The 19,886-nt window shown below is 28.4% G+C and overlaps 4 protein-coding genes across 4 annotated transcripts; 2 read left to right on the plus strand and 2 right to left on the minus strand.

Moving 5' to 3' along the window:
• The first annotated feature begins 5,988 nt into the window (after positions 1-5,988).
• OCT59_029453 (uncharacterized protein) lies at positions 5,989-8,162 on the plus strand. The gene is made up of 7 exons (XM_066144051.1): positions 5,989-6,520; positions 6,597-6,878; positions 6,946-7,000; positions 7,070-7,198; positions 7,274-7,607; positions 7,688-7,997; positions 8,094-8,162. Exons 1-6 carry the CDS (start codon positions 6,016-6,018, stop codon positions 7,970-7,972), a joined length of 1,590 nt encoding a protein of 529 aa, XP_065994703.1. The 5' UTR covers positions 5,989-6,015; the 3' UTR covers positions 7,973-7,997; positions 8,094-8,162.
• Positions 8,120-10,187, minus strand: OCT59_029454 (uncharacterized protein). Its single transcript, XM_025318114.2, has one exon. It carries the CDS (start codon positions 9,816-9,818, stop codon positions 8,610-8,612), a length of 1,209 nt encoding a protein of 402 aa, XP_025176926.1. The 5' UTR covers positions 9,819-10,187; the 3' UTR covers positions 8,120-8,609.
• Positions 10,188-10,773: 586 nt separating this feature from the next.
• On the minus strand, positions 10,774-12,458 carry OCT59_029455 (ribosomal RNA processing protein; the record flags this gene model as incomplete). Its single annotated transcript, XM_025318115.2, has 6 exons — positions 10,774-11,188; positions 11,266-11,547; positions 11,622-11,800; positions 11,867-12,074; positions 12,133-12,350; positions 12,423-12,458. The coding sequence occupies 6 exons, from the start codon at positions 12,456-12,458 to the stop codon at positions 10,780-10,782; spliced, it is 1,332 nt and encodes a 443-aa protein (XP_025176927.1). The 3' UTR covers positions 10,774-10,779.
• Positions 12,459-12,523: 65 nt separating this feature from the next.
• Positions 12,524-15,406, plus strand: OCT59_029456 (uncharacterized protein; the record flags this gene model as incomplete). Its single annotated transcript, XM_025309337.2, has 5 exons — positions 12,524-14,426; positions 14,499-14,624; positions 14,709-14,832; positions 14,915-15,326; positions 15,400-15,406. The coding sequence occupies exons 1-5, from the start codon at positions 12,687-12,689 to the stop codon at positions 15,404-15,406; spliced, it is 2,409 nt and encodes an 802-aa protein (XP_025176928.2). The 5' UTR covers positions 12,524-12,686.
• Positions 15,407-19,886: the final 4,480 nt, after the last annotated feature.

Genomic DNA, 19,886 nt, shown 5'->3' on the forward strand with positions numbered 1-19,886 from the left:
CGAAGCTATACATGCCAGGAAGATCGCTACGGAGCCAGAATTATGGTATTAGAATACAGTTATAATTTTGGTAAAAATTTTAATTTTGGTCACGTGATATTATAACAGCCAATTAGAATTTCAGAATAGTTTCGGCATTTCAGAATTAAGTATTTTTCCTAAATTAATTTTACCATTTCAGTTTCGGCAAATGGTAAAATTCCCTAATTTCAGGCGGCAGCTTTAAACACCACCAAATTTTTCACCCCACATGACCTCATAATATTCATTACTGGTATTATCACAGGTCGAAAAGTGAAAAATCAGGCATCAATCAGTCACCAATCGGTCACCAATCAGATACCTGATTGGTGACCGATTGGTGATTGATTGGCATTTTCGCCAAATACTGTCACCAATCAGGCAGTTTGCTAACTTTTGATCCAGTGATCAGAAAAGAATGAAATATAGCTCATTGGAATCGTCTCAACAAGACGAATCTAATGGTGGTAAAATCGCATCTCTAGGATTAATAGTTAATAAAAAATTAAATAAAATATAAATAATACATTTTTATTTTTATATTTTACTTAATTTCTCATCAAGTATTAATTCTGGAAATGAGATTTTACTACCATTAGATTCGTCATGTTGAGACGATTTCAATGAGCTATATTTCATCCTTTTCTGATTACTGGATCAAAAATTAGCAAACTGCCTGATTGGTGACGGTATTTGGCGAAAATGCCAATCAGGCACCAATTGGTTACTAATCAGATACCAATCAGCTACCTGATTGGTGACCGATTGGTGCCTGATTTTTCACTTTTCGACCTGTGTATGCCCTACCACATTTTCACTGTTTATATTTATCTGAGGGACTTAGTTTTTTTTGTTATTTTTTTCACAACCTCTTAAATGTCACCGGTCATGTGGGAGTAAAATTTTAATTATAAAATTGGTGGTGTTACTACGGTAAATGGTTAATCACAATCATGTCATGTGATTTGCCTCCGCTTTAGACGACCTTTTTATATAGTATATATGTAACCTAAGATTTTCAATTACCTCCTTCCTTTTAGAATATTAGGTAATATTTGTCACTACCCTTATCACTCAATGCATTTTTATTAAAAATACATCTTAGTTTATTACAGATAATACAATTAATAAGTTTACGTATATTACTTTTATTAATTATACCAGGACTCTGGACATCTCATAACTGACTTTTTGCCAAAAAAAACCTAATTTGCTTTTTTTTTATTTTCCATTTTTTGTGATTATTTTGGTATTCAGTAATCCGATTCATGCAAAATTTTTTTATTTTGTAGAGCTTGATGAGAGCTACAAAACAAAAAAAGGTTTGTACAAATTAGATTACTGGATGCTGAGATAATCGCAAAAAACTGATTTTTTTTTGTGAAATTTAGCTCAATCTGCGAAAAAGTTGCTACTGAGTTGTATATGTAATGTTTGGGTCCTATTATACCACTAGAAATATTTTCTTTGGTAAATTCAAATGCACTGGAAAGAAATTCTTTTAAATATTATACAGATCAGTGATGTTATCATCAGTAAATTTTTTAGAACATGGATCCTTAAAGATTTCTTAAATTGTTTTGGAATCCTTAAGGATCCAGTAATTTACAGAATCCTTAAAAATCCTTAGATAAATTATAAAGATCTTTAAGGATTCTATGAATTGCTGGATTTCTAAGAATTCCTAAAAAAAAATCTTTAAGGAATCCAAATTTAAATCAATAACTATTAATATAAAATTCAGTTATATATCACATGTATCATGTGATATATACATTATCCAGCTGATCATTTTTTTTTTAAAACTTTTGTCTCCCTCTTATCTCTAATAATATTCCTCTTTCCTCTCTCACCTTTCCCTTTCCCGCCCTTTCTCTTCATCCCATTATTTCCCTTCTCTACAAAATCTATAACAAAATATGATTTTTTTTTAGTTGGCAGTTAGATTCCGCCATTTCGGTAAGATTTTTATTTATTTTTAAATATTTAATTAACTCTTCTAACAATTTCATTTTCTTTGTTTTTTTTTAGACAGTTCTTTTAGATTTCTTTGAAGGTGATATTCTGATAAGTTTTAAACTTTTTTTTCTTCTTTTAACGAACAGTTTCTAATAATTCGTTTCTTTTTTTTTTTAGGGATTTTTTTACAGTAAGTTGTTTTTTTTATAATTTTTTTTTACTTCTTTAACAAAACATTAACTAATGTTTTATTTTCATTTTCTATTTTTTTAGGCGGTCGGGCCTTTTCTTTTTAAGTTCTTTCAGGTTTCTTTAGTATGCAGCATTTCAGTAAAGTTTACATTGGTTTTAATTTTTTTATTTTATTTTAACAATATGTTGCCTTAACTAATATTTCGTTTTATTCTTTTTTTTTAAACACCTTTTTTTCAGATGCTTGAACATAAATTTCGGCAAGTAATAGGACTTTTGGCAAGTAAACAAAAACAAAATTTCATTTTTTTTTATATTAACGAACATTACTAACTGTTCGTTTTCCTTTTTTTTAGGTGGTTTTAAGCCTTTTTGGATGTGAAATACTGGCAAGTAAGAAAAAAAAACTTTTTTTCTTTTGTTTATATTAACGAATATTACTAACTATTCGTTTTTCTTTTTTTAGGTAGTTTTGAGCCTTTTTGGACGCAAAATACTGGCAAGTAAAAAAAAAAAACTTATTTTTTTTCTTTTTGTTTATATTAACGAACATTACTAACTGTTTGTTTTCTTTTTTTAGGTGGTTTTGAGCCTTTCAAGACGCAGAATATTGGTACGTAAGAAAAAAAACCTTTTTTTCTCTTTTTATTTATTTTAACGAACATTACTAACTGTTCGTTTCTTTTTTTAGGTGGTTTTGAGCTTTTCCAGAAGTGGAATACCAGTGCATAAAAAAAAATTTCTTTTTTTATTTTAACGAATATTACTAATTGTTTGTTTCTTCTTCTTTTTATAGTTTGTTTTAAGTCTCTAAGCTTAGGATATTAGTAAGTAAAAAAAGTTTTTTTTCCTGTTTATTTTAACAAATATTACTAACTGTCTGCTATATATATTTTCTTTTTTTAGATGATTTTTCAAGTCTCTCTTAACATAGGACTGATATAAGACTGATTCACAAATCACATTTATCGATTAGATATTATTAATGATTATAACATTTTTCAATCTTTTGAATGAGACATCCATTCTACAAGATTCTAAAGAAGAAATAATGCATCACTTTTTACATTAAATACAGTCTCAAGAAGGGTTGAAAAATTATCAAGATCAATTTTGAAAATATTATAAGATAGAATATGTGGAATGGAGGTTAGATTACGATAAATAAAATTTTTTTTTTAATTTTTTTTATATTAATGAACATTATTAACTATTCATTTTGTTTTCTTTTTTTTTAGATAGATTTTCAAATCTCTTTTAACATAAGACCAGTAAGTAAAAAAAACAATTTTTTCTCTTTTTATGTTAATGAACATTACTAACTGTTCATTTTTTTCTTTTTTTAGGCAGTTTATTCAAGTCTTTCTGGATTTTAGATATCGGTAATTAAGAAAAAGATTTTTTTTTTCTTTCGTTTATTTTAACGAACACTACTAACTGTTTGTTTTATTCTTTTTTTTAGGCTTTTTTAAGGTTTTTTTTGACGTGGGATATTAATAAAGTAAAAGAAAAAATTATTTAAATTTTTTTATTTTAATGAACATTATTAACTGTTCGTTTTTTATTTCTTTTTTAGATGGGTTTTTATATCTCTGGACATTATAGAGTAAATGTTGTGTTTATAACGAAAGTAGCAGAATATTCTCACATTATTTTTGCGACATAAAAGGTGAACATTAAACACGTGTTTGGAATTATGTTGCGATCTGCCAATCTGCCCCACGTTTCAATTCTGCAATTTGATCTTTAATAGGATTGTGATGGTCATGAATACTGGCAGGTAAAAATAAAATTATTTTAATTTTTTTTAATTTAACGAACACTTCTAACTGTTCGTTATTTTTTTCTTCTTTCTTTAAATGTTTTTTTCAGACTGATAGTGTTTAAATTACAGTATCTCAATTATGATTTGTAAAGATTCCTATTAATTATTTCCACAAAAATACCAAGCTAAGGTTTTTTAACAAGAAAAGATAGAAGAAACTATTGAATATTTTATAAGTTATTACAATTTAAAGATGATGGGTGTATTTTTTTATTTGAAATTTTTTTGTAATCAAAATAGATTTTTTTTAATTATTTTATATTTTATTTAATTCAGAAAAATGTGTAATTAAATAAATAAAAATAAATACATTAAATAAATAAATAAATAAATAATAAACCTATTAATAAATAAATAAATATAACAATAAATATCCTTAAAGATTCCTTATTGTAAATTTAGGATCCTTAAGGATTCTATAGAATTCTTTTAATAGGAAATCCTCACTGATGGAAAAGGTTTTTTAGAGATCCTCATTAATTACGAGATTTTTTGGAATCCCTAGAGATCCACACCTTAAAAAATTTACTGATGATTACAATAAGTCACATGATATAACATATGTTTGTTTATTTTAAAACGAGGGGGTGGGTATGTTAAACAAACTATTAAATTGGAGTAGTCTAATCTATAGCTCATAGTAATTTCATCTTATCTGTAATTTTTATTTCTAATTGTTAATAAACCAATAGTTCTTTAGATGAAATTACGATTTATATTTAACCATCTATACTTTTTGGTTACAATTAAAAAGTAATGATCTATAGCTTGTAATGATTCTATTCTAACTCTAGTTTTATGCCACTTTTCAAAAAGTACTGTTTTATTTTAACTATTACTAATATCATCATACCATTTAATACATTGAAAAGAAATCATAACTAATTAAAGATTTTTAAAAAAATGCTATTTTATTACAAAAATGAAAAGTTATGGTAATATATAAATGAACTGCTTTAAATCTTTAATAGTATGGAATGAAGCATTTGATGCTATTATGTTAAGATATATAGAAACACAACATGTTCATTACCTTTCTGTTGTTACAGAAAAAACATATTACAGAATTGCAAATTCAGCTTAAGGAGTATCTTTAACAAGATTTATAGCTCAAGATAAAGATTTCTAATTTTGTTCTTTCTATTAAAGATCCAATACATGATTTTCCCTCACTTTAAATGATCTCTAAACAGGAAATAAAATTCTGGCTAATATTATCAAATTTGTCAAAAAAAAGAAAGATTTATATGATTATTTTGGCCTATTCTATGCATTCTCTCTTTTTACCTATTTCAGAATCCTAAATATGCTGCTTTATTGATTACTGAAGCAATCTTTAATGCCAAAAATCTATACTTAAAAATTGTTTCAAAGTCATATAACTAGAAATCAGCCAATAAAAATTTAGATAAAGTATTGTAATGTTGTATTTTGAATAAATAAAATTAAATACTTTAGTAAAAAAATGATAATTAATAGCTATTTAAACCAAAATATTTTCGTATATATGTAATAATTAATTATTTTTCTTAAAATAATTCATGGTAATTTTGGCCGGAGTTAAGATACTATTATAATATTGGCCTAAATTATAAAAAATTTTGGCGTATTATATATGTTTTCATTAAAGAACTTAGTTTTTTAGAATTTTTTTAAGGTAGTGAAAATTTTTTGAGTATACAGCATATACGTTATATATAATGATTCGTGTAACCTTAAAAAGCTGGCGACAATATTCATTGCGCGAAAACCAAAATATAAATTAATCATTATTTGTTAAAGGAATAATAAGGAATAATTTCGACTTATTTTCCAATGCATTTGCGGAGTAATGTTTTATACATTGTTATTTTCATATTGTCCATAAAGTTCTGAACCGAGACTTAGTAATGCCTTAGAGGGGTTGTAAAAAAGAAGTGTGACGGTGCTGCTTGTGTAACAGATGATGGACGGTTTTTTTTTCTTTCAACTGGTTTATTCTTAAAGTTCATAAGAAATAATACATTAGATCAATAAAAATGTCTAGTCCTTCACAAACAGAAATAAGACATATACGACCTTATGTACACTATAATTGTAGTTGTCCTGATGTAAATATTAGTTTAGAGTCGGAAAATGAAGAGACTTTTAATATTGATTCTCCTAGAATACAATTTTCTACTTTTTCTATATCTAAACTCTATTTTTGTAACGATTGTCATCAAATAAGATGCCCTAGATGCGTGCAAGAAGAAATTGTTAGTTATTATTGTCCTAATTGCTTATTTGAAGTTCCCACAGCTAGTGTGAAAAGCGAGAGAAATAGGTGTGCACGTAATTGTTTTCAATGTCCAATTTGTCAAAATACACTTTCAGTTCTACCTAGCAGTGAGCCACAACCGCCTCCATCTCCTATCTCACCTACTACTGTACCTGTACCTACTGTTTCTGCCACTGGTGCACCATATTATCTTTCATGTGGTGTTTGTCGTTGGGATTCACAAGAAATAGGCATGACTTTCGAAAAAGCTACTGGTTTAGCTTGTAAATATATAAATAGTTTTTTAATTATAAATATTTATAAGTATATTTTTTCTAAATTAAAAAACTTTTACCCTAGTACAACTTCAAAGAACTGAAGATGAAAGACCAGATGTTAAAGAATTTGATCATCTTAAAGACCATTTTGAAAAACATATGCGCCTTAATACACCTTCGACTGCTCTTCCCTCTTCTTTACTATCTATTCCGGGAATGAGTAGTTTTAGTAACAGATATGGTGGTATGGTGTCTAATAATCAGCAAAAGTCGGATGATATTGTACCATATGAAGCTGTTGCAAAAGTTGAAATTGAAAGCGGATTAGTTGATGATTTGGTTCAGTTAAAAGATGTTAACCAAAGTATAAAGATTCTTTGATCTGTTTTTATAGTAGGAGAAAAAATCTGATTTTTAATTTTTAATTATAGTTACTACATTAACTCAAAGAATTAATCAACTTAGTGATCAACCTTACAAAGTGGAGTGAGTGACAATTCATTAATGTATTTATTTTACTTCCCAAATTTTTATTTTAATGATAATTGCTTTTAGGCGTCTTCAGCCACAACGTATTCATCTTCGCACTAAACGCGTAAAAAGATGTCGTTCATGTCGGCATATTCTTATTAAACCAGAGCAAAAAGCTCAATCAACTAAATTCAAGATTAAACTTGTTGCGTTGTAAGACTAAATTTTATTTATTTTGATTTCTAAGTTAAGATTAAGAGTTTTTTTAATTGAATTTTCCTCTCATAGAAATAACATACCGAAGATTTCTATTGCAAGTTTACCAAAACTTATTCTTAATCAACGTACACAAATTGTTCTTAAATTTTCAAACCCATTAGACGAAGAAATTTCAGTGGATTTAACTACACAAGAGGAAACTAATGAATGTGGAAAGGTTGACATTCTTGCTCCACACTTTAATATTACACCGTATGATGGTTTATGGGAATACGAGGAACCAGATTTAATTGCTTCAAAATCACGTACTGCACCTAATTCTATTGGTATTTATGAAAGACGTGGTGACTCTACAAGTATCATTGTTGAAATTACTCCGTTATCCGAAGTTGAAGAATTCAGAGTACGTTTATTATTGAAAAATTCTTTTTTTTAAATAATCTTTTTATTATTATTAATTTTACTATAATTTAAATTTTGTAGTTTCCTCTTCTGGTTACGTACACTTGTAAAAACAATGAGAATGATGGCGCTGTAACCGAAGAAAAGACATTAGATGAGACTAGTTCTTTGAAAGCTACAGGTGGTGATTCTACTGCTGATGAAAGTACAAGAACTTTATCTTTCTGGACCGTAATAGGTTTAGGTCCTGTTATTAAACCACCTTCGGGAGTAAGCGGTACATTAGTTTCGGGACCAAGATCAGAACCTTCTGGGTCTAAAGGAGTGACCTCAAGAGGCTCTAGTGGTAATTCGAACCGCAAGTAACTTAGAATTCGTAATTAAATTATAAGTAATTTAAAAAATGATTTTACACGTTTTCTTGTTTTGAATTTGAGTTTTGTCTATTTATTATTCATTAAATCAAATGTTAAAATTTACTTGATAGTGAATTTATTTTCCACATCACATCGTAGGTTACACGAATAAAAAAAGTGTTAAAAATGCATAAAATTTTAATTAAATTGATTTTTTTTTAAAAAAAAGTAAAGGCTCTATGTACAAAAGAAGAAAAGTATATTAAGAAACGTAATTTTTTTTTATAAATATCCCTTCTTTTTGTAAAGAAAGAAAAGAATTAATAAGAGTTTGAAAAGGAAGGGAATATTAAGCTACTAATACACAATAATAAATAATAAATAAAATTCAACCTTTTCTTCAGGATAAAATCCATTTAAAAATAAGTTTACATAATATAATAATAATCATCCCACTTTTACCAATTTCCCATTTCTACAAAATATCAGCCTACTATTTATTAAACCCTAAAAGAAAATAATGTAGTTTAAGGAAATATAAATATCTACAAGATTTTTTTTTTTTAAAAAAAAAAAGTCATTAAAGAAGAAAATCAAAATAATAATGTTAATAAAAATGTTTTTTAACAGCAACATAAGAATGTCTTTTATATAGTCTGTCTTTGATGTGTAGATCTATCATTTTCATCATTATTTTCACGTGAACTAAAGGATGAATTTAAATTTGTTGCAGGTTGTATTATTGTAGTGGGAATATTAATTTGCGACGTTGGACCAGCAGCGTACCAGGCAGGTAAGGGCATCCTTATAAAAGCCCCACCATTATTATTATTATTTTCTGGATTATGTTGATAAGTATTTTCATCTGAATACAACTCGATTGGAGTATGTGGTAAAGCGTATATTGGTGGAGCTGTCGGTGTATAGGCTGGTGGAGCTAATAAAGGTGGAGTAGAAAGATTGCTACCACTAATATCAATGTCCAAATCATTATTATCTTCAATTAATTTCTCTGCCGGTGGAGCAGTTGGTTGTGGAGATAGTTGTTGCTGTATATGAATTTGTATACGTTGTGATTCTGATGTTTCATTATTAACCTTATCACCAACAATCCCAACACCAATTCCGTTATTAACACCACTCGATGAATTAGGATTAATTACAATTGATTTTTCACTTCTTACTGGAGTAAACAAATCTTCGCTATCATCTCCTATACTCGTTTCACCACCACCTACACCACTTCCAGTATCTCCTTTCCCATTTCCGCTTCCATTTCCATTATTGTTATTGTTATTATTGTTATTATTATTATTGTTATTATCATCAGTATTTCCCTCTCCTCCAACTTTTAATATATCAGATTCGTGAAATCTAACACTTTTCACTAATTTTTGTTGTCTCCTAACTTTCCAATATAACACGGCAATAGCAATAGCAACCAATAATAAAGAAGCACCGAGTGAACCCAATACAACAATAACTCTATTAATGGTTTGAGCTTCTTCTTCTAATTTTTTAGCAGTATTATTAGCATTTTCAACATTTTGATTTTGAGCATTTTGTGTTTCATCCTCTTTTCCCTTATTATTACCATTAATGGCTTTTGCCTGATTGGTTGGATTTTGTGATGAATTTGGATGTTTTTTATAATCTTCTCCTTCTTCCCCAGGATTTCTTACTAATATTTTACCCGTATGCCAACGTTTTGTTAATGATATTTCTTCGTTTTGATTATTAATACTTGATATAGGTAAAGAATTTACTCCTCTTATTCCTTCATTTCCCCATTCTCCTCCTTTAACGGTAAATATTACCGAAATAAATACAAGAATAACGAAGCAACAAGGCTTCATTATTATCACATGAAATATAATTATTCTTTTTTGCCAAGAAAAGTTATATATGATATACTATCCGTTAAAAATATTTTATTATTTGTACAAATATATTTCAACGTATTTCTTGGCTTTTTTTTAAAGGGTGAATTGTATGGACAAATAAAGATTAGTTAATTTACTTATAAATTGGAAATGGAAGAAATGGAAGGTAAATTCTCTTGAACCGTAAAATGAAGGAAATAATTTTTCGTTCGTAAGCAAAAGGTTAAATTATATTTTCAACTATTAAAAGTTTATTTGTTTTATGGAGTAACTAGAAGAAACGGGACTGAAGAAATAGTTTTATTATAAAAACTGAACCGAACGTTGGTTTCGCAAAAAATATTATTGTAACATCTAATTTAAAAAAAAAAATATATATATATATGTATATATGTTATATATAAAGTAAACTGAAGAAAAAAAAGGAACAAGTAAAATGGAATTTTAATAGATAATTATTCTTTCACCATTTCATTCATTACACATATTTCAACAAATCAAATTTAATAGAAAAATACAAACTTGTTTAATGGTTACCTAATAAATGATACTAAACCCAAATAATCAAACTTACAGTATGCAACTATAAATAAAATAAAAAAATCCTTGTCTATCACACTATAAATTAATATTCCCTATTAAGTAATGCTGCTAAAATTAATTCAAGAATTATAACAAGATTAATCACTGATCACTGAAAACAATTTTTTAAAAAAGTGATACCCATCAACTTGACTTTATTCATTAAATTAAAAAGCAAATATATTATTTATAAATCATTCTTGATGATGATTTTAACGGATTGTAGCTTAGTTCTCGGGATCCTGCCGATTAATGAGTAATACCAGATTAATTTACATTAATTTACGATAATCACGTCACAAAGTAACACAATAATTATCTCTTTTATATATCACATTATTTTTCATATGAACTATCTTCTGATTTTCTTTGCTTTCTTTCCAAGTTTATTATATTGGATAATGTCTCTATCTTCTCTATCTCTAAAATCATCATCATTTCCTTCACTTCTAATTCTTTTGCTTCCTTTCTTTTGTTGTTGTTCTTCTTTCATTTCCAAGGTAGCGATTCTTTGAGCTTCACTAACTCTCTCTTGTAATAACATAACATCATCTTTACTACCAATTGGAAACAAATCCATTTTTTTTCCGATAACATGTTCAATTCTTTGAAGCAATTCTACATCGTATTGTGTTACTAGTGTAATTGATTTACCTGATCTACCTGCTCTTGCTGTCCTTCCTACTCTATGTATATAATCTTTGCTATTTGCAGGTATATCAAAATTAATCACTACATCCACTAAAGGTATATCAAGCCCTCTAAATACCACAAAAAAAAAGGTTGTTTAGCGAGAAAGTGAGAGTAAAAAAACAACTCTAAAATACTTTTAACTTACCGTGACGCAACATCTGTTGCTACTAAGATATTCCGATTTCCTGCCTTAAATTTATTTAATGAACCCAATCTTTTTGTTTGTGACAATTGTCCATGTAACGGAATGGCCGGAAATCCAAGATTCCTTAGTAACAATGCAAGTCTTTGTGTATCATTACATGTTCTGGTAAATATAATTATTGAATTACCGGCTAATTCATTACACAAATAAACCAGATAGCAATCTTTATGCTTTAATGGAAAAAATAAATAATATTGTAGTAGAGTTGACACCGTAGAATATCTAAATCAAAAGAAGATTAAAAAGAGTACTAAAGTAAAAAGAAATTTCATTATATGTATAATTAGTGAACTTACTTTGAAGAAACTTCAACTTTTACTGGATTCATCAATGAAGCTCTTTGTAATTTTGCTACTTTTGTAGTCATAGTGGCCGAAAAAAGAAATGTTTTTCTCTCTTTAGGAATAACCTTTAATATCTTATCAATAACTGGCCCAAAGTCCATATCTAATAATTTATCAGCTTCGTCCATAACCTTAAAAAGAAAATTATAATTTAATTTTAAAATTAAAATTTTTTTATTATGAAATAATATAGTTACCAAGTATTTTAAATTTCTTAAACTAAATCCTTTCGTGTTCTCTAAATGGTCTTGAAATCTTCCAGGTGTAGCTACAATAATATGTGGTTTTTTGGATAATGCAATGGCCTGTGACATCATATCCATACCACCAACTATAACTGCACATCGAACTCCAATTATGGATCCCAAGGACTCAACCGATTCCGATATTTGATATGCCAATTCTCTAAAAAAAATTGTTAAATTTCTTTCGAAGAAAAAATTTTCCTTTTCTGATCAATTACCTGGTTGGTGCTAATATACATGCAAATAGACCTTGTGGTGCTTCCCATAATGCTTGTAAAATAGGCAAAGCAAATGCTGCTGTTTTACCCGACCCAGTTTGTGCTAACCCAATTATGTCTCTTCCTTGTAATGCCCAAGGAATAGCTTCTGCTTGTATTTCTGTAGGTGTTTTATACTTACATTGTTCACAAGCTTTACATAAAGGTTCAATAATACCCTGTACTTTCGTTAATACCTATACAAGATTTAAATCATTCAAGCAAAAAAAATTACTAAAATAATTTTTTACCAGCGATGCAAACGTTTTTTCTTCTGAAGTTGACATGATAATATAGTTTTCAATAATTTTAGATTTTTTTTGTGATAAAAAAAAAAAAATTTTTTTTCACATGATAATGTTAAAATTTTTGATCTTCCATTCATTAATTAAACATGCGACTACGAAATTCTCCGATTAAGTTTTTTTTTCCTTTTTTTTGCTAAAAAAAAACTAAAAAAAAAAATTTTTAGAAATTTATATTTTTAATACCGTTTTTTTAATTTAGATTTGAATATGCCACCTAGGAAAAATACGAAATCTAATAAATCTAATCAAATTAAACCCGAAAATCCTGTCGACCAAATTATACAAAATGTTCAAGATTTCGTAAGCGAAGCTATTCCTACGATTCCACCCTCTACTTCTCCTCCTCAAGAAATATCAACACCAAAGAAAAGAACAAGGAAACCTAGAACTACTAAAAAGAAGGATCTCTCTTCACAAGAGGAATCTAATATTATTGATCCCAGTACCTCTTCTGTCATAAAAACTGAAACTCAACCACAAGAAGAAGTAGCTCCTACAAAAAAAAGACCCGGTAGAAAACCTAAAGTTAAACAAGAAGCTGTTACTACAGAGGAGGAACCTCAAGAGCAACAACAGCAGCCAACAACCATTGTTCCTCAGCATCAATTGTTATTTATTAATGCAACCCCTGAAGAGCCGGTCAAGAAGAAGCCGGGAAGAAAACCAAAAGCAAGGAAACAAGAGGAGGTCCAACAACATTCACTATCAGAAGAGAAGATTAGAAATATTCAACCGACGCCTGCAGTTCCTACATCATCATCATCACCAGCAGCTATAAGAAATCTCATTAATTTAGATGAAGATAGCTTTCATCCTTATGGTTTTAATAAGGGTCAGATAAATTTACCTGAGCCACAAGGTAATAATAATTATAATTCTCCGGTCGCGCCATCCCCTGTTGTTCAACCAGTCATCGCTCCAATTACTACTCCTACTTCTACCTCTACTCTTCCATCTGCTCCTGCACCAAGTAAGCGAGGTCGGCCTAAAAAAGTTAAAGTCGATCCACAAACTGCAGCTACAGCAGATATTTCAGAGACTCATGATGCAAAACCTGCTCCGGTAAGAAAAAGGAAATCAAGGAAACAAGAAGTTTCAGCGGAGCCAGATAAACAATCGGAAATTATTGTTGGTGAAGATTTTACTCCTCAAGAACAAGTGGGTATAAACCAACAACAGACGGAAGGAGAGATTGAGCAATCATTGATTTCTGCTAAAGCAGCCAACCCCGTTAAGAAGAGGAGATCTAAAAAACGGGTTGCTATTACTCCGCAAACAACTGCTATTGAAACAACTTCTATTGAACAATCGCAGAATGAGCAACAGCCAACTATTAAGACTACTAAGAGAGGTAGACCAAAAAAAATAAAACCGGTCAATAAACCAACTGTTGATGAGGAAATTCTTACTATAAATACTACAAATATGGAAAAAGTTGATGATACAAAATCCATATCAGTGATAGAATCTCCCATAGTAGAACCACAACAGTCACAACAAAAACCATCTATTAATGTAGATTCACAAAGTCCCTCTATGCCTTCAGAACAAGAGAATTCTACTGATCCCACAAAGCCTAATGTGGATTCAAAAAATTCTGTTGTACTAAATGAAGATATAAAAATATCTCATCATGAGAAACCTTCCGATTTTATAACATCGCAAACAGTTGATGGAGAAAAAGATGTTAAATCGACTAAAAATTTTGAGAACAATAATACTTCAGTAGTACAACAAGTAGATCAGGATGTTACAATGGATGATGCACAAAATAAAGTAGAAGAAGTTAATTCACTTGTCGGTGAACAGAGCGTCAAAAGAAAACGTTCTTTGGATAATGATGATAGTTATGATGAGGACAGTGAACAACCTACACCAAAAAAATTATCACGTATTGAGGAATTTAAAGCTAAAATGGACAAGTTTAATAAACTTCGAAATCGAATGGTGTGTGTTAATTAAATAATAATTATTCATATCTTAAATAAAGATACATTTGGTTATTTTTTTTTTTTACAGGATGAAGGAGAGTCCGCCAATCGTAAAGAAGTTTATGAGGAACATCAACGTAAGAAAACCAATCCCAGAGAATTAATACGACAAGAAAGAAAACGCGAAGAAGCTGAAAAATTGTTGGCTAAGCAAGTAATATTAAAAGCGATTCAATTATTTGCATACATATTGAAGAAACGTACATTATACTAAAATTAAATTTGACAAAATTTATAGCAAGCTGAAGAGAGGGGGGAGGATTATGAAAGATCAAGGTTCTGGGAATATTCTATTGAATCAGTTGAAAAATGGGAAAAGAAACAAGAAAAGAAAGCAAAGAAATCAGATGTCGCTTTTACTGGTGAGTGAAGCGTTTAGGAAAGAATTTATTTTTAAGATTATTTTTCATTAGATCGTTTGCTTATTATTTTATATATTATTAGATTACAATCAAGTAGCAACTAAGAAATATAAGAAACAAATTAACGAATTAAAACCAGATTTAGCAGCATATAATGAACAAAAGGCAGCAGCAATTGCATCATCAAGTTTAATTAAAGCAGAAGATGGACAAATTGTACCAGTAGATACAGAATCAAGTTTTTACAGAGACGCAAATTCCTTACAATATGCTAGCGTAGATAATCAACCAAGTCGTGAAGCAATTGATAGAGTTGTTGCAGATGTTAACAAAACAATTGCTAGGCGTGAAAAATCTTCTAGACAGAAAACTATTAACGAAGAAGATGATATTACTTATATTAATGAACGTAATAGAAGATTCAATGAAAAAATTGGTAGATTTTATGATAAATATACTAAAGAAATCAAGGAAAATTTTGAACGTGGCACCGCGTATGTATTGATATTTAAAGTCGAGAATACCGATTTTTGTATAATTTTTATTAATTAAATATTTTTATTTTAGATTGTAAATCCATGATAATATTACATTAAAATGGATTGTTGGATTGTTAGCGGGATAGATGAGTAAATTCGAAATGGTATTTATTATTTCCCCAATAGTTTTTATCGTAAACAGATCGGATAATCAAAATAATATTTGGTCATTTCCGAATTTTTGTAAATATGATTAACAAACTAGTAAAAAATTTATTTATTTCTTTTTTTATAAATACTTTTCCTCCTCACAAATTTAATCTCTTTCATAAATAAATAATTTTTTTGGAATTAATAGATTAGAAAATTTGTTATTATATAACGTGTTTGGTTTGAGTTCATATTAAAACTATTGTACTTTACGTGATAAAGTTTAAATTAAACTTTTAATAATACCATAAACCTTTTTTGGGATATCCCACATCAAAAAGAATTGGGTATGAACTATGAAATGAATAATTAATACTCGTAAAATTGGTACACACATACACACAGGAATTTTTATGTTTAACTTGATATTTGTGGCCTACATTAATTTTAATGCTGGTCAAAATGTAAAACTATATGTCTTAGCAGTTGGCAGTTGGTTGTATGCGTAACCCACTAAAATAATAATAATCGTTATATTATTTATATTATCCAGATATCTAAAGAAATTCTTAATGAGGAATCTATGATCGAATATCGCCCTCCTTTCTTTTCTTTCAAAAATATCAAATTGCGCTGGAGGCTTGAAAAGTGATCTAAATTATTATAATTTTCCACAATAACACACTTATTGATCAATCACGTTACTTTTTTAGTAGAGGACTTCTCTTATTTTATTATTATTATTATTTATTTATTGAACATTCTCTTATTTTACCTTTTTCTCACTTTCTCAAATCGGTAATTATAACATAAAATAATCAGTTAGTATCAAGTCTAATTTAATATTAGACTATGAGGGACGAGAAAACATTTCACAGGATGCGATACTCCGCCGTCTAACACAGTATATATTATATAACGTATCGGATTCATGACAAATTTTTATAAAGTATCTTATTTTTATTTGAATTATTAAATAATTATCAATGACAATTGGTAAATATTAAATTTATATTTACAGTCTTTTATTAATACTGAGAATTTTATTTTTTGAAAAAAAATGAGATTTTGAAATCAATGGGTCGCGTATTCACTTATTCTTTAATGATAATGTGACATTATATGTCTCCAATACTGTACATTTATAGTGATCCGATCCTATTTTTAAAACGTCATCCGGATCCAATCCCAACAATCCGGATCTGAAAATTTACGGATTGATCCTTAATTTAGGATTAATCAGGATATATCCCAAGTTTGCCGTTAAATTAGGATCTATCAGGATCAATCCTAATAAAGTTTTTTTTCGTATTTCGTTTATAAAGATTTATTAATTAATAAAATTATTAATTATAAATAACTTAGTATTAAGGAACTCGTTTCTGTTTCTTACTTTTTAATTAAATTTAATTAGTTGTTTTCCTTTCTGAAAGATTTTGTTCGATCATTTCATCAACATCATCATCTTGAATATTATTAGAATCAATTTTGTAAAAATGACAATTCTTAACGAAAAAAAATGGATTTAATAAAATTGAAGGAAATAAAAAGGGTTATATAACTGTATAACCGTTAATCGTGTAGTCATTATCAACTTCATGAGTAAACGGTAAAATCATTAAAAAAAAAATTTATATTCATCCGGATGTTCATCCGGATTATCAACGGAGCGGATATCCGAATTCAATCCGGATTACGGATATATCCGGATTGAGCAAAAATAGGATCGGATCATTAGGGCAATGACAGATATTACCTAATATCAGTTTATTATTATAAGAGCTTACCCTCCCAGGTAAGATATATTATATATGTAATTTCCTTATATAGTATATATGTAACCTAAGATTTTCAATTACCCCCCCCCTCCCCCTAGAATATTAGGTAATATCTGTCACTGCCCTTACTGTACAATAGATTAAGATAAATCATAACTCAATTATTAATAATCAGTCTATTGATCCCTCAAGTATAAAATTTACAGAAACAATATAGAAATAGACACGATTTTTACAGAAATCATATAGAAAAAGAAATCAAAATAATTTTCAGAAATCGTATAAAAAAAAAAATTGTTATCCTTTTTAATGGATTACCCTGTTCTCTTAATAAATATTCCAACCTACATTGGCTAATTTTTTGAGGAACGCAGATTTGTTCGCTATCGGTCTCTTATCAATATTTAAACCTTAGGAGTAATTTTAAGTTGAAATACCAAACAATTTGACTCTTTGAAAACGTATCGTAAAAAACGCGTTGATCAACCGAACAGGATTCACGATGAAATTTTTGAAAGCCGGTTTAATTTTCACCACATTCTTTATTCCCTTCTACTCTCATTAGTTTTAAATCTTTATTATTTCAATTGTTATCAAAGCTAGGTATATTTTCGCCATACTTTCTCCAAAATGATTCTAGCTATTTCTGCTAGTATTATTTAGTTGATGGCGACCAAGTGTAAGTATACCACATCCTGTCCAATACATATCTGTTTCCAAGCTCACATCTTGTCTATTATTATATAACTGTTTCTAGACTTATTTTGTTCGACATAATAAACACATATCGCAATAATGTGACCAAGAATTTTTCTTTTTAATAGCTAAAACAAATTTTTAATTTTATTTTTTTTTTCAATTCTAAATCCAGCCATTAAAATTTCTATATAATAATAGACTTATTATCATAAATCATATTATATCCAGATTAAAAACTTGGACAAATCACGTCTACGCTTACAATTTATATACATCTTATCAAGAAGTACCATATATTTTGAACATCAGTAGTTTCAAAAGTGTACTTATACATAAAATAAAGGAATAATACTGTATTACGCAATGAACACCGCAGGGCCAACCATGGTGGAATAAATAGTGGAAGAGTAGAAAAGTGGAAAAATGGAAGAGTGGAAGATTGGGAGATTTTATAAAAAGTTTGTGACCGTATGAGGCGCCATGCTGTTCAAAAGTCTGGGGTTTAAACCCCAGATCAAATCCCAGATTTATCCGGGGTGAAAATGGATTAATCCATATTTCATCCCAGATTTTCCTATATTTCACCCCGGATTTGATCCATATTTTATCCGGATCGATACATGTTATCGGATCTGATCCACATTTTACCCCAGATTAATTCCTTAAATTTCACCAAAAATTATATCACACCCAATTGTCAAACCCCGGATTAATCCATATTTCATCCCAGATTTGATCCATATTTTATCCCGGATTAATCCATATTTTATCCCGGATTTGATCTATATTTTATCCTGGATTTGATTCTATATTTTATCCCGGATTTGATTTATCCCAGATTCAATTTTATCCCAGATCTGATCTATATTTTATCCGGATTATATCTGAACTATATCACAGGTTTTAAGTCATGTGATCAGATTTTTTTGTTTATGAGATCATTTTGAAACCTCTCTTATAACTTTAAAATAAAGTAAAATTTCTATTAAAGTTTACATGAGATGTTTTGAATAGAGATAAAGATGACCCTGAAATTAGATTTTCCAAAATTCTGAACCCATAATCCATAATTTCAAACTTCTGAAATCTGAAATTCCAGCCAAAATTGAAATTAAATATGTAAATTCAGCTGGAATTATGCACTTAATTCCAGCAGGAAGTATTGAATTTCGATTCTGGCTGGAATTACGGGTTCATTAATTTTAATTATGAATTAATTTTGGCAGAATTTCAGATTTCAGATTTTTGTTAAATTAATTTCAAATTTCAGGGCTATCCTTAAATATAGAGATTACATGATTTTAAATTATTACCAGATGTCATACCATTTACGCTTAATTTCAGCCAAGTTGCCAAGTTTTGTAATGCTGGTTCCATTCTCACGTTATATCATATTTGAACCAAAATTTTAGGTAAGTTTTCAAAAAATATTTTTCAAAAATAAAATAATTTTTTAATTATTTTTTTCATTTTATAGGACTGACATTACAACTTATTGAAATTTTAGTTCCAATAAAATTGGAGAATTATACATAAGGTTATATGACTTTTTAAAAGGAAAATTTTCATATCAATCATTTGGTATTATTTATTTTATTTCTCTTATCTAACAATTTTATAATTAGAAGGCAAAAAAAAACCAAGCCCTTTAGATAAATATAAACAATAAATATTTTTAGATTATATAGAGGAGAAAATTTGTTGGTATTATTGAAAAAATATTTAGTATTATAATAATCATATATATAATTCATATTTAAAGTTTAAACATCCTATATATAAATAGAAACTTTATTATAAAAATTTTTTTTAAATTTTATTTTCAGAATTTTTCTAACTATTACTGGAGATGATGATCACCAGGTGAATATAATGCCAGTAAAAATTGATAATTCTGGCTAAATGAAAATAATTACCTGGTAATTTGAAGTAAAAGACTTATTTTCAT

The sequence above is a fragment of the Rhizophagus irregularis genome, chromosome 9, assembly GCF_026210795.1.
Source record: "Rhizophagus irregularis chromosome 9, complete sequence".
NCBI lineage: Eukaryota > Fungi > Glomeromycota > Glomeromycetes > Glomerales > Glomeraceae > Rhizophagus > Rhizophagus irregularis.